Source organism: Vigna umbellata, chromosome 6, assembly GCF_029865625.1.
Source record: "Vigna umbellata cultivar VRB3 chromosome 6, Vumbellata_1.0, whole genome shotgun sequence".
Classification (NCBI taxonomy): Eukaryota; Viridiplantae; Streptophyta; class Magnoliopsida; order Fabales; family Fabaceae; genus Vigna; species Vigna umbellata.
Window position 1 is genome coordinate 15,226,696 of NC_142170.1, and position 15,505 is coordinate 15,242,200.

A 15,505-nucleotide genomic window follows, 5' to 3' on the forward strand; every position below is an offset into this window, starting at 1 on the left:
TTTAAAAATATATCAAAATGTAATTTTAAAAATAAAAAAATCAGTTAAAACAGACACAAAAATTATGAATAAAATAAATCATATAGTTTGTTTTCAGATTTAGGATTTTTTTGCACGCAAAGATATTGAAATCTCTCACAAAATCTTTTATTGTTTTTATTTACAAAGTAGAAAAAGCACATGTCAATAAAATGAAACTTGTATAATATTATGCATTTGAAACCCTTAATTGGGTTATTGGCATTGCTTGAGACTCAGTGGGAAGTGGCGCTTCCATTCCATTGCATTGCACTCCATCTTTCGTTGCCAACGCTCAAGCCTTCTCTCACTGTTACCTTCGCAGCCGCAGAAAGAAAGGTTCTTTCTCTATATATCTACGCCTTTCACATATATTTGTGTGTCCCTTTTCCTCTTTTTGTTGTTTTTCTTGTTCAAGACGATAAATGCACTACCTTTAGCGTGACTGTGATTGAATTCGTTTTTGGGTGTCTCCCATTGGTTTCGTCCTCGACGGGTTTGTGTATGGTTACCTTTGTTTGTTTCTCTTCGTAGGATCTTCTTGTCCCAAGTAACCATTCCATGTGTGTTAAAAAAATGCATGGCATTTGGTGGAAAGAGTTGTTTTCACCTATGGTTTTATATGGGTAATCGAAATTATTAGGTTTTGTTGAAGTCATTGCTGACCCTCCATTGGCGTGCATCCTTCATCTTTCATCACACGTTCACTACAATTTGTTGTGTACTCCACTTGTTTGTGATAAAATAGTATGTTAGCAAGCTACATGGTACCTTGGCAAATTTGTTTTTCAAGTTGTAGCATTTTATAATAGTTATTTTAGGAAACAAATTGGGGTATATCAGTAGTTTTCAGATACAAGAGTAACTGATATGTAATATGATGTGATAGAAAAAAAATGACATGTTAATTTGGTGCTTACCAATCATTACTCTTCCTACACAGCCTTTTGGAAGAGGATACGGGATACAAGAAGAGTTAACATTAATTATTCAAATATATAGTGTATATAGTGATGTAAATCAGACGTAAGACGTTACCAAGACTGAAACAGTGGAGTTTTTGAAAACGTGGCTGCAATAACAGATTTTTCTGCGCCATGGCAGCACTAATATGATATAGGCTTCAAAAACCCAGTTTTTGTACCCCTATAAGAACGTTGTTTAGGATTTACTTTCGGCAAAATTCTGATATTTACCTCATTTCCTAATGCATTTGTTTCTTCAGAAACATTCTGATATCGTTCTTTAGGAATTTACATATTCGTTAATTTTTACAACATATGTTCTGTTCTTTCGTCTTCTCTTAGACTCAATTGTTTACATATGCTAATATGTATTTAATTTTTTAACTTCTTTTCCTATTCAATTCATCATTGTCTCTCGTTTTTTTACTTCATTACTGTGTTCTTATCGCTCCTGAGATGATGGTAATTGTGTGTGGATATTGACTTATTAAAAATCATGAATTTATTTAATTTTGGATTTTCTTTAACTATTTAATATTTATATTCATAGTATGAATTATTTAGTTTGCATTATGCTTTTTAAATTTAAACTAGGGGTCATCCCAGTATGTGCCATTCCTTTGCACTATTGCTCTTCCAGAGCTCTATGGATCAGATGTTTGGGATCATCATCAGAATCGTACAATTTTATGCGAATTAGCAAGTTATCAATTCATATCATAACATGATTTAAAACGAGTGTGAATTTTACTATAAATTAATCAAACAGGAAGATTTTGTATCAATGTTATAAATCAAATGATTCAACGATTCATTATGTTCTTTTATTTTTTACTTGTCTTTCCCTCTCATAAAAGAATTAAGAAGTCATAGAAGCATATATTGTTAAATGAAAAGGAACTGAAGGAGCCCAACTGATCGTTCCGTATTTGATTATTTCACTACTTTATTTTTCACTTGTTCTCTCGGTATGCAATCTATTTGGATGCTTCATTGCTTTGCTTTAATTCTCTTTCCAAACAGAGGCTTCACTCATGTATAACTAATAATTTTGTTAGACTTGTGGTTAAGGTGTTTTTATCTATTTCTAGTATACAATTATTACATTCAACAGTATATCTTCAATTTATTTTTTCGTTGTTTCTGAATCTTATAATTTTAACACAAGTTATGATTCAGGATTAAAAAATTATCTTGGTGATTTCCTCTTTGAATCCAATTTGATAACCTTGTTTGGTATTGATCAATAACTGTTAGGAACCAAAATTTCAAATGAGAAACTATGCTGAAGACCACTGGCTTCTTTTGTTTTGTTACCCTCTATGTGCTTCCCCCTTTTGACGTTTATATTACTATTACTACACGAGAATTATACACTTGTCTGCTTTCCTTAACACAAAAGTGATGTAGTGCTGGTTGGAATTCTACCACATTTTGATTACTCTCTTGTAATGCTTTACGTTTAATTTGTTTTTTAGATTCAACCTGCGGTCCTGTCATGGAGTCAGAAACACATCAAAATAGTAGGAGGAGAAAGAAATCTACTGTTTGGGAGCACTTCACTGTGAAAACTGATGGACCTGGATGTGCCAGGGCTTACTGTAAAAGATGCCAAAAGTCATTTGCTTATCTCAAAGATTCAAAACAATCTGGCACCAGTCATCTCAAGAGACACATTGCTCTGGGTATCTGTCAGAAAAATAAAAAAATTCCATGTTCCAAAACTGATGCAGATCCACCTAAGAAACGAGCAAGGGCAAAACCTTACATTGCTGCTATCTCATTTGATCAGGAGCGTTGCAACAGTAAGATGGCCAAAATGATTATTTTACATGACTATCCACTTCATATTGTAGAACACCAAGGTTTCATTGATTTTGTAAGGGCGCTGCAACCCCAGTTCAATCCACTGAGCCTTAATGCTATTCAAGGGGATTGTGTTGCTATGTACCTCAGAGAGAAGCAAAACCTGTTGAATCTTATTGATGGGATTCCTGGACGAGTCAACCTCACCTTGGACTTATGGACTTCAAACCAAACATCAGCCTATGTTTTTCTTCGAGGTCACTTCATTGATGGTGATTGGAACTTACATCATCCTATTCTTAATGTATTCACGGTACCATTTCCTGATTCTGACGGTTCCTTAAATCAAGCTATAGTGAAATGCCTAAGCAATTGGCATTTAAAGGGTCGGCTATTTACTCTTGCACTTGATAAAGTCTTCTCCACTGAGACTTTGCTGGGAAATCTGAGAAGTCTCCTCTCTGTTAATAACCCTGTGATTCTCAATGGTCAGTTTTTAAGCCAGAACTGTTATGCTCGTGTACTTAGCCGCCTTGCATTAGACGCGTTATCAGCTACGAGAGAAACAATCAATAAAGTTCGCGAGAGTGTGAAGTATGTGAAATCTTCTAAATCAAATGAAGCAAATTTTTTGAAGCTGAGGCAACAACTTCAAGTCCCTAGTACAATGGACCTTGTTATCGATGACCAAAATAAATGGGACACAATTTACCATATGCTTGTAGCTGCTTGCAAATTAAAGGAAGTTTTTGTTTGCTTTGACGCCTTTGATCCTGATTTCAGAATGACTTTAACAATGGATGACTGGAAGCATGTGGAAACTCTATGTAGATATTTGAATTACTTGTATGATGCAGCTAACATTTTAACTGTTCAACCGTACCCAACTGCAAATGTATTTTTTCTTGAAGTGTCAAAACTTCAGGTGGTGTTGACTTGCGCAGCCTTAAGCCAGGATCCTTTCTGCAGGTGTTTGATTATGCCTTTGCAAAAGAATTTTGATCAATATTGGAGAGAAAGCTGTGTCATCCTGGCTGCTGCTGTAGCCATGGATCCAAGATATAAAATGAAATTCGTGGAGTCCACCTTCGCTAAGATATTTGGTGAGAATGCTGAGTACTGGACAAGATTTGTTGAGGAGGGTCTTAATGAACTGTTCCTTGAATATAATATCATACAAGTGCTTCCTTTTACAGCAACAAATGATAATGAAGGGAATGACACTATGATAAAGACTGAGTCATTTGAAGAAGGGGCATTTGATGCATCTCTTTTTACGGGTGATGATGAACTGTCTGACATCGAATTTTATATATCTGATCTAACATGTAACCAGCAATATAAGTCTGAATTGGATGAGTATCTTGAAGAGCCTCTTGAGACAAGAGTACAAGAATTTGATGTTCTGAGCTGGTGGAGAATAAACGGATTGAAGTACCCAACATTGTCTAGACTAGCATCAGATATTTTGTGTGTGCCAGTATCCACCCTCTCGGCAGATGCTGTTTTTGATACAGAAATTAGAAAAATGGATAACTACCGGAGTTCATTAGATTCCTTGATTCTTGAGGCCCTTATTTGTACCAAGGATTGGTTCCAGTATAAATCATTACCCATCAGTGTTCCTAATGCACTTGTCAAAGTTGAGTGTTAGGTATAGCTTTCCTCGTTTAGGGATATATTCTCAACTAGCATTTAGGTATTGAATTTTTTGGTACTGTAATTCAGGTAAATTAGTTTTTCTTATCTGTTGTCCGTTTTGTTACTTGTTTATAGTATATAGAGTTAGCTTTGTTCTAATTATTTGGCCAAGCAAGATATAAATTGTATTACAGGTTCAACCAAACCAAGAGTGTTTGCTTTTATTTTTCCTTCGAATATGAACCCCACGGAGAAAGAAGTTTGTCATCACACCAACGTTTAAACATTATCTTTATACTTTTCTTGATTGGGAAGTTAACGATAGAATGCATGTGAATAGTGGTATAATGAATCTCTGTAAATAGCACTGTTGTGTTATATAAGTCTGATAGAAAATTCTTATCGATTTGTATATAAATTTAAACAATTTCTTAACTATGAATAATGTATTACTATATGAGAGGAAATATTTGGCTACTAAGCAGTGAGTTATTAAATATTAATGTATTAATATGCTAAATTATAATGTCTTTTAATTTTTTGTTAGTTCTTGTGTTTTAGAAAATTCATAAATTATTTAAATAATCAATGTTCTTTTAAGTTTTCTGCTTAAAATAAAAAATGTATTGACTCGGAACATCCTAGACAACGTTAAAAAAACATAAAGCACAATAATATAACTTTTTGCATATAACACCAAATTTATTTTCTATAATCTCCACCAAAAAGAACTCTAATTTAAAGTTTACCTCTGTATAATTTCTCTTAGGGTGTTGCTCCCTCCACCACCACACCTTTCTCCCTCCACCTCTTATTTATTATTTTGCCCATTTTGCCCCTAAGTAAAATTTTATTTTTAGGGTTATGTTTTAATTTTACCCATTCACAACCTATTCCACTAATAACCTATTATAGTGTCCCGTACATGAGTAAAATAATTTTCTTTCATTTTAACATTATATTTCTTCCTCTCTTTCTTTTACGCAAAGGTTGGTGGTGGTGGAAAGAATTATCAAGCAGTCTCCCTCTCGTGGTGCAGTGTCGCTCTCGTAGTGTAGTGTGTGGAATGGTGCAGTGTCTATTGCTTCCTCAAGGTGCGTATTCAAATAAACCTTCAAATAAAATCCTAAAATAAAAAACGTAAACTTTAAGACATCCTTCAACGGATGTCAAAATCCTTCAACGGATGTCAACATCCATTTTTCCTTAAACGGATGTTGACATCCGTTGAAGGATGTCACCTCCGTTTAAAAGTTACGCTTTTTATTTTTGGGTTTCTTTTATTAGTTTATTCTTTATTTTGAAAATATTTTAATAATTTAATTTAAATGTTTTGATTTATTATTTTTGAATATATTTTTAATGTATTTTAATAATGTAAAGAAATTGAAGAAGAAAGAAACGGAGGAGGAGAAGTGAAACGGAGAAGACAGATTGAGTTGCAGAGTAAAACGAAAGACAAATTATTAAACGAAAATGAGAGATGGAAAGATTGGGTGCATGAGTAAAATAGGAGAACTAGATTTAAAATAAATTAAAATAGTAAAAGTAAAAAATTTTAATCTAAGAATATAATTGAAATTAAAATAAATTGGGGAGGTGGAGGAAGAAAGGTGTGGTGGTGGAGGGTGCAACACTCTTTCTCTTATCTAAAATTTCACACCCTCAATAACTCCTAACTACATAAGAAGACGTGTTTAAAAGTGACAAAAAAAAATGAACAAAAATAAAATCTTCCAAATGTTATTATATGATATAAACAAATGTAAATTGTGTTTGAAAGAAAACCGTTTAAAATTTAATTGATTTTTCTTCTAAATTTAGTATAAAATATCATTGTATGATATATTTAATTATCAGAATTAAGGTGGGGGATCTCAAAGGACTACATTCTAATTAAAACAATTAATTAAATCATTAAATCTTAAATAAATTTTGTATTATGCTGTAATCAATTTATCATGTTTTATAAAATATTTTTATAATTATACTATATTTTGTTTGCTATGGTGATTTCATAATAGTTTAGAATAAATTATAATCATAATATAATAGTTTAGAATAAATTATAATCAAAATGTTTTCAACTTTTTTACAATTAATTTGATTTCTTAATTTTTTTTAAAAAAAAACCTTATTTCTTTAAGCTTTTAAAATAGTTTAAAATGGTCTTTTGTGGATTGATGATCAATCAACTTTTTTTCCAGAAGTTTTTCATTTATAAACTTTTCTATAAAACTATTTATAAACATCTCCAGAAGTTTAAAACTATTTATAAACAGACTAGAATTTTTCCTTTGAACTTGCAGTTCTCTGTTTCAGGCATAATAAAAACGGGATCCAAAAAAAGCATCACACGAGGAAGAATCCCCTACCCCTGTAAACATGAGCTATGTTCTCTTCCTCCCACCACAACATCCTCTCTCTGTTTCAGGCCTAACCAAAAAGCATCACACGGAAGAATCCTTTACTCCTATAAATATGAGCTATGTTCTTCTCTTCCTCCCACCACAACATCCTGCAAATATCCTGCAAAGTAGAGTATATCTTTCTTCTTTGTTCTGTTTAGAGGTATGCATTTTTCTTATAATCGTTTTTTGTAGTTTGTACATTAATTTTGCATGCAGTTGCAAACGTGATTTCTTGTTCAACTCTTTGTTTCTTGTCTTCATCACGAGCTCTGTTTTTCATTATGTTTCTTATAGATGCAATAGCATTTCAAGGAACTGCGTATGTGAATCATTCATTTCCGTCTGTTTTTTTCATTTTTTTTTGGTGTTCCACTTTAAGGCGCTTTGGCTCAATCTCAATAGAAACCAATCACCAATTGCAAAATTCACTGCTTCTCCACAATTGAAACCATGACTGAAGCCAGCATGATATGCTCTAGGGAAAGTTATTATAAACTCCCCAGGCTTTTGAACAGCCTTGTAGACAGGAACTTCATGCTCTGACAAAATATTTGGTGAAAATAGAGTTTTTTTCCCCAGAAGAACATCAAATGCACCATCTTCCCCATCACTTGACAAAATATCATTAGTGTACACATGTTCTCTCACCACCCTTTCAAATTCCAAAGCTGCATGACCTGGAATACCGTACCATGTTTCGGATGCGCCACAGTGATGATAATTAATGTTGTACAAATAATGATCTTCCACATGCCAAGCAAACATGCTGAACAGCATTCCAATGTACAATATGGGCTCGGTTACTCCCGGAAATAATGTTTCCAAGAGCCGTAAACTTGATTTGGGCAACCTTGACAGTTTCTTCAAATTCCATTTGCTGTTCCCAGTAATTGTTTTGAGTCAAATTGGTTGGTGAAAAAAGCTAAAGCCAACGGGAAGAAACCTTAGTCGTGTATATGTGATTGTATATATGTTTTCCACTTTCTCCTTTTCTATACCTTGATGCTTAAGAATTTTTTATGCAGATATGGAAAGCTTAAAAACACTTTTTAAGGGTGTTAAAGGGGACCTTGAAGGAAGAGCGGTCTTCTATAAAGATGATTGGACAACCGGTCTCTATTCAGGAACTAGGTAATTTTGTTATATATCATATCTTCATTATGCATACTTTTAAAGAATAATACTATTTAATGAACACTCTTTCTTTCTGTTGACAGAATATTGGCTCCAACTATCTATATTTTCTTTGCTTCTGCTCTTCCAGTCATTGCCTTTGGCGAGCAGCTAAGTAGAGACACAGGTTTTTATCTATCTTCTTCTCTTGTCCTGTTTATCTTAACATATATGAGTAAACCAAAGATGGTAACACACTTCGTCTATAGAAGGATTAACTTGTCAAATACTTCTCTTAGTATTTGTAATCTCCACCAACTTGCTTTAAAAAAAATGTTCTAGTATAAGAAAATCAAAATTGTAATTTTCCAAAACGGTTCCTATAAAGAATGAATCTACATTAATAAATCTCATGATATTATATACAAATGCTCTTCACTTTATTTAGAAGTATTTTATCAAGGTACATCTTAGTTTATATGAAAGTTAAAATGACAACTTCTTAAAGTGAGTGTGTTTCATACAATAGCACAAGATTTTTGAACCCCTCACGCATTTTACTACAAGAGTGAGCATGAGAAGAAATGGTTGAGTTAAATGTATGAATGAAAAATAAGAGATTAGTTCTTTTGTCTCACTCGATATTCTCCTTATAAGTGAAAAACTTGACAGAGAAATTGAACAAGCTGTTGTTTGTATACAGATGGAAGCTTGAGCACTGTAGAAACGCTGGCTTCCACAGCTATTTGTGGAATCATACACTCAATTTTGGGTGGCCAGCCTCTCTTAATCATAGGAGTTGCTGAGCCCACTATCATTATGTACACATATTTGTACAACTTTGCCAAAGATAAGACTTCCTTGGGACGAGAACTCTTTTTAGCTTGGGCAGGATGGTAAGGAAAACATTTTCTATATGATCCAACTTCGTTGTGAAATCAATGTCTAATTGATATAATTAACGTCCCAGGGTTTGTCTATGGACTGCTCTCTTGTTGTTTCTTCTAGCAATATTCAATGCTGGAAATATCATCAATAGATTTACAAGGATCGCGGGTGAGCTTTTTGGCATGTTGATCACAGTCTTGTTCATTCAAGAGGCTATAAAGGTCAGTTTGTGGTATATTAGTCTAGGTATCGAATATCAAATTAAACATGAATTGGCATAAGACATGGGAAAAGTACTTTGACACAAGCTTTTGCAAGTTCAGGGAATTGTAAGTGAGTTTAATGTTCCTAAAGAGGGAGACCCAACATTGGAAAAGTACCATTTTAATTGGCTGTATGCAAATGGATTGATGGGCATTATATTCTCCTTTGGCCTTCTCTATACATCTTTAAAGAGCAGAAGAGCAAGGTCATGGTTATATGCCACAGGTTTGTTAAGTGAATTTCAAGTGATTTGAACTACATTATGGTTGGAGTGGGGAATCTGACATAGTTTGCTTATTGAACAGGATGGTTTAGAAGTTTTGTTGCAGACTATGGGGTACCTTTCATGGTGGTGGTGTGGACAGCACTATCATTCACAGTACCAAGTAAAGTGCCTTCTGGAGTTCCTAGAAGGCTCACCTCTCCTCTTGTTTGGGAGTCTACATCTTTATATCATTGGACAGTAATTAAAGTAATTCGTAATGCATATAGTCAAACAGTTCTTACTTTAGTAGTTTTGGTCATTACTTATATAGCATCTTCTACAGGATATGGGGAAGGTTTCCCCGTCATATATTTTTGCTGCTTTTATTCCCGCAATAATGATAGCGGGACTTTACTTCTTTGACCATAGTGTTGCTTCCCAGATGGCACAACAGAAGGAATTCAATCTCAAGAAACCTTCTGCATACCACTATGACATATTGTTGCTAGGACTAACGGTATATCTCTCTTGTACTTGATTGTTTAATGGTCATTTATAGTAGTGATCCGACGGGAATTGATGATTTTCTTTGGATAAAAATATCTAGACTTTGCTTTGTGGATTGATTGGCTTACCTCCTTCAAACGGAGTTCTTCCTCAATCTCCTATGCACACCAAGAGTCTGGCTGCTCTCAATAAACAGGTGGATAGGATAAGTGAGTGTTAGTAAATATCATAATTGAAATTGATATTTATATGGTGATTTTTTTTTCAATGGCAGATGATCCGAAAAAAGATGGTTAAAAGTGCCAAGGAAAGCATAGATCTTAAAGCTAACAATTCTGAAATTTATGGAAAGATGCAAGCAGTATTTATAGAAATGGATAAGTGTCCAGATGTAAATATATAAGTCGTTAATCCTCTAGTCCTTGTCCAATTATGACAATTGATACATAGCTAAGTTTTCTTTTGATCGTGGATTTGATTGCTTGCAGAATCATTTAGTGGACAAAGAACTAGAGGATTTGAAAGAGGTTGTCTTAAACGGTGAAGATAAAGGACATGACAAAAAGAGCAAGTTTGATCCTGAAAAACACATTGAAGCATATTTGCCCGTAAGAGTAAAGGAGCAGAGAGTGAGCAATCTCTTACAATCAATCTTTGTTGGAGCATCAGTCTTTGGCATGCCTGTCATAAAAAAGATACCAACTTCAGTTCTGTGGGGATATTTTGCGTACATGGCCATTGATAGTCTTCCAGGAAATCAATTTTGGGAAAGGATCTTACTCCTTTTTGTAACACCCAGTAGGTGGCACAAGTAAGTAGAAGTTACTATTGTTTCAACAATTTTACTAAAGCATGAAACTTCCACTGTCAATATATACTATTTCTAACAGCAACCTTTATATAATCTTGGCAGGTTGTTGGAGGGGGATCATGCTTCCTATGTCGAGTCAGTACCTTACAGATACATAGTATTGTTCACAGTCTTCCAATGTGTGTATTTCTTGGTTTGCTTTGGAGTGACATGGATTCCCATAGCTGGAATACTGTTCCCCTTGCCTTTCTTTTTACTGATAACATTGAGGCAGCATATACTCCCCAAGCTGTTCAAGCCTCAACATCTTAGGGAACTGGATGCAGCTGAATACGAAGAAATAATTGCTGCTCCAGGACAAACTTTCAATAGGTCTTTCAGGGTACGATGCCATACTTTATATGTTATCACCATTTCGTCTTAATTCTTCTTTAAATTGCTCTCCGATGTGGGATAAGAAAGAGCTTGTTTGCTTTTTTAACAGGATGTAGAATCACCCAGAGTTGGATCAGTGGAAATAGTTGATGCTGAAATATTAGATGAGTTAACTACAAATAGAGGGGAGTGGAAGATTAGAAATGTCAGCTCCAGTGAGGAAAGAAATCGCCAGGTGACAGCATTATCCACTTTAGCATCTCTCAGTTGCATAAAATGCTTTGAATGTTGCATGAACTCTAGAACACTATATTCTGATAAAAGAAGTTAGGTTATGTCGACTTTCTGGTTTGCATTATTGACATTTTATCCACATACATAAATTAGGTAGAACAATATACGTATTTTAAAATTACATAAAATTCTGTGAACTTTTATTTTTACAAACACATTCAATTCAAACAATACAATTGATATGTGGATATTTAAATAGAGTAATGGCCAACTTCTAAATAATTACTTAAAATTGTTTGCTTATTTTCGCTAGTCGTATCTTGGTCATAAAGTAAATGGAACAGCATATTATGTTTTGTTTTCTCTGTAAATTGAAAATCTTACTATGTCCGTTATTGTATCTAATTATTGAAGTGGTTGCAGTGTCGAGTCCAAATCGAAATCCGAAAGTCTAATTAATTGTTGGTTAACGTTTGAACACAGAAGCAATTATTCTCGAACCTGTCCCTTGATCACTCTCATGATCATCTTAATACTCAATCTACCGAAAGAACTAGCAAAAAATAACATTTGTATGAAAGGTGAAGGGCAGATTCAAATTTAAAATGTTACACTCACATATGTTGCCCAAGATAGGATCTGATACCCATTTTAAACTAAAGGCAATTACTCTGCAATTCTCAATAATTGAGGGGCAATGCTGTCTTTATAATCCACAGATCTTGGACCCAATCCACCTTCCCAGAACCAACAAGATCGACACAAACATTATCAAATTCAAACTCATGTTCTGCAACCATGTTTAAATGCTCTTTTACTTCCATTTTTGTTTTGTTTTTTTCTCCAATATTTCTTCAAATTGTTCAAGCTCCTGCTTTTCAAAAAAGATATTCGTGAGTGAAATTAATGAACACTGCACTTCGCATTAAGGACAAACTTCTGTGAATTGTGATGAGGCGGTGAAACAAACAAACAAAACCCACAGAGAGATGACCAAACAAACCTAAGGAACACAAACTCTTACATATACGATATGTCTTTTTTATCTGTTTCGGTTTATGGGATTTTGAGATCAAGTCATAGGTGAAAACAAACCCTTTTCCTCTTTTTGTTGTTTTTCTTGTTCAGGACGATAAATGCACTACCTTTAGCGTGACTGTGATTGAATTCGTTTTTGGGTGTCTCCCATTGGTTTCGTCCTCGACGGGTTTGTGTATGGTTACCTTTGTTTGTTTCTCTTCGTAGGATCTTCTTGTCCCAAGTAACCATTCCATGTGTGTTAAAAAAATGCATGGCATTTGGTGGAAAGAGTTCGTTTTCACCTATGGTTTTATATGGGTAATCGAAATTATTAGGTTTTGTTGAAGTCATTGCTGACCCTCCATTGGCGTGCATCCTTCATCTTTTATCACACGTTCACTACAATTTGTTGTGTACTCCACTTGTTTGTGATAAAAGAGTATGTTAGCAAGCTACATGGTACCTTGGCAAAATTGTTTTTCAAAAGTTGTGGCATTTTATAATGGGAAATGATATTTTGACAATAGCATTTGACAACATTTTGATACGGACCACGTGTAAAAATGTGAGTGGTGCACGTGGAAAATAATTTTAAAAGCTGAGAATGATGTGGTAATGGAATTGGGGGTAGAGTTTTTTACTTTTGGATTCATTTTCTCTTTTCAGATTTTGAATCTAAGAAAGTTTCGAGAGAGAACCAAGAGTGCGAAACCTAGAGAGAGAGTCTCCTCTTTCCTTCACCCATTGCCGCCATAATGTTGCCGTGTCAAAGGTGAAACCTAGAGAGTCTCCTCTCCCCTCCACCCAGCCACCCATTGTCGTCGGAGTGTCATCGTTTGTAGGCAAAACCTACAGAGTCTCCTCTTCCCTCCATCCACCCACCCATTGTCATCGGAGTGTTGTCGTAGTGTCCTTGTTCGTACGCAAAACCTAGAGCTTCCTCCTACCCACCCATTGTCGTTGGAGTGTCGTTGGAGTGTCGTTGTTCCTAGAGAGAGTGTCGCTTCCTCCCACCCACCCATTTTCGTTGTCCGTCGGAGTGCCGCCTAAGGAAGTATTGTCCGTTCCAGTGATCGGCATCGTTGGAAGTTTTGATTGCAACTGCTACCGAAAAAGAGGTGTTTTCGTGGGTGTTCCTCCCACCCACACATCTTGCTCCGTGCCACCCACTGAGAGGTGTTGTGTTCATTAAAGGTTGGTTTATTTGTATTGAGAGAAATTAATCTATAATAGATGTATGGTGTTGATTATGTAGGATATGCTCCTTATTACTATAAATATGATAAGAACAATAGTGTTCATAAGTATTGTGTTGGATGGCGCTGGAAGCTTATGAATCTGTAGTTAGGTCTTCCAGATTATACCTTTTTAATCTCCAATGCCTTTGCTGGTTTGTTAATACAATTTATTGAACAGATAAAATATGCGTTGATTGGTACTATGACATGAGAACATAAACACCCTTGCTTTGACGATAGTCAAAATTTGTCTCCCAAGTGCCAACTTTCAAGGAATACAGGACCTCCGAAAATAATGTTACATTACCCATCGTTGCTTGACTTCGAATATAGATATTTGATAGGCTAATACATGAAAGAAGTCCAGTGGCTTTTTAGAAGGTCGTTTGACAGAATTACTGATACTTTCTGTTTGTTTGTCCGTTTCTTGTTTAACCTTTATAATTTGACATATAATTTCAGTGTATCGCATTTTGGAGTATTTTTGTGTTTTTTGAGTTGTTGTTTGGTTAATTTTACATTGTTTTTGTATTTGGTTGGATTGGCAGTGATGGATTGCATAAAAGAAGAAGGTTATAACAATGTAAGTAGATTTAATGTTTTGAAAATTGATTTGTTTGTTTGAAAAGAGTTTTTTGATGGTTTTTTTTGTTTGAAAATGAATTGTAGTTGTGATTGCAGGCATGGAGCGACACAAAACCGATAGTCGACATTAATGGTATGCTACGACAAATTGATAAGACACGTATCGGGGATACTCCATTCAAGTGGTGTCTTTATATGAACAACCCAATTGACTACACTCCTCTATTCAAGGAAATGGTTAGAAATTGGGTTGGCCATAATGAATGTTTTGTTTTGAATCAAAGAATGGTATCATTTAGGCATTATGCAAAATGTTGGGGAATAGTGATTTTTCCAATGTTATTTATGGTTTGTTTAGAACTTTTTCAATATGTATTGATGCTAACTGTACATATTTGTTCTTAAAAATGTTGAAAGAAAAGTAGTGGTTACATTTATTGCTAATGAAATTTGAAGATCACAATGATCAATGTTTAAAATGTTTGCACTCCAGTCCGCACTAAATTTGGATGTCAAGATTTATGAAATATTGTATGTACATGGTTGTATGTACAAAGAATGATGAAAATAAATTCGCTTAAGTGGCTATGATGAAAATAATTGTTTCCACATCACTTTTAAGTTGAAAAAATGATGACAAAGAAATTAGGCACTCCAAAATGAGTTTCGTGTTCATAGTTGACCTTGTTGTGCAAAAAATTCACCTCAAGTACCCACTTATTTTATCTTTGGTACCAATTCTGTTTTTGCACCATGACTTTTACTAAATATGGTTCCTTTGCCACAAATTTCTTCATAAATTGTATAAAAATTGGTTCCACATTAGTTACAAGTGCAAAAAATGATGACAAGAAAATTAGGCACTCCAAAATGAGTTTCATGTTCATACTTGACCTTGCTGTGCAAAAACTTCATCTAAAGTACCTACTTATTTTGCCTTTGGTACCAATTCTGTTCCTGGACCATGACTTTTAGTAAATATGGTTCCTTTGCCACCAATTTCTTAATAAATTGTATAATAATTATTTTTACATCACTTTTAAGTTAAAAAAAATAATGACAAAGAAATTAGGTACTCCAAAATGAGTTTCATGTTCATAGTTGACCTTGTTGTGCAAAAACTTCACTTGAAATACCTACTTATTTTACCTTTGATACCAGTTCTGTTTCTGCACCATGACTTTTAGGAAATATGGTTCCTTTGCCACCAATTTCTTCATAAATTGTATAAAAATTGGTTTCACATTAGTTACAAGTACAAAAAATGATGACAAAAAAATTAGGCACTCCAAAATGAGTTTCATGTTCATAGTTGATCTTGTTGTGCAAAAACCTTCACCTGAAGTACCCACTTATTTTTCCTTTGGTACCGGTTCTATTCTTACACCATGACTTAGTTAATATGGTTCCTTTGCCACCAATTT

The 15,505-nt window shown here is 34.4% G+C and overlaps 1 protein-coding gene and 1 pseudogene across 2 annotated transcripts; both read left to right on the plus strand.

Moving 5' to 3' along the window:
* The first annotated feature begins 218 nt into the window (after positions 1-218).
* Positions 219-4,535, plus strand: LOC124832209 (zinc finger BED domain-containing protein DAYSLEEPER pseudogene; annotated as a pseudogene). Its single transcript, XR_015780141.1, has 2 exons — positions 219-357; positions 2,462-4,535. The product of XR_015780141.1 is annotated as a zinc finger BED domain-containing protein DAYSLEEPER pseudogene (transcript).
* Positions 4,536-7,859: 3,324 nt separating this feature from the next.
* LOC124832184 (boron transporter 4-like) lies at positions 7,860-14,037 on the plus strand. The gene is made up of 12 exons (XM_047306322.2): positions 7,860-7,972; positions 8,059-8,141; positions 8,658-8,850; positions 8,925-9,063; positions 9,166-9,331; positions 9,412-9,578; positions 9,655-9,828; positions 9,919-10,014; positions 10,093-10,209; positions 10,307-10,629; positions 10,732-11,011; positions 11,114-14,037. The coding sequence occupies exons 1-12, from the start codon at positions 7,869-7,871 to the stop codon at positions 11,333-11,335; spliced, it is 2,064 nt and encodes a 687-aa protein (XP_047162278.1). The 5' UTR covers positions 7,860-7,868; the 3' UTR covers positions 11,336-14,037.
* Positions 14,038-15,505: the final 1,468 nt, after the last annotated feature.

Excerpts from the sequence above, each read along its gene's own strand:
- LOC124832184 (XM_047306322.2), top strand. The coding sequence starts at position 7,869 with ATGGAAAGCTTAAAAACACTTTTTAAGGGTGTTAAAGGGGACCTTGAA. Across the intron at positions 8,142-8,657 it reads GCAGCTAAGTAGAGACACAG|ATGGAAGCTTGAGCACTGTA; the intron begins GTTTTTATCTAT and ends GTTTGTATACAG. Across the intron at positions 8,851-8,924 it reads TTTTTAGCTTGGGCAGGATG|GGTTTGTCTATGGACTGCTC; the intron begins GTAAGGAAAACA and ends TTAACGTCCCAG.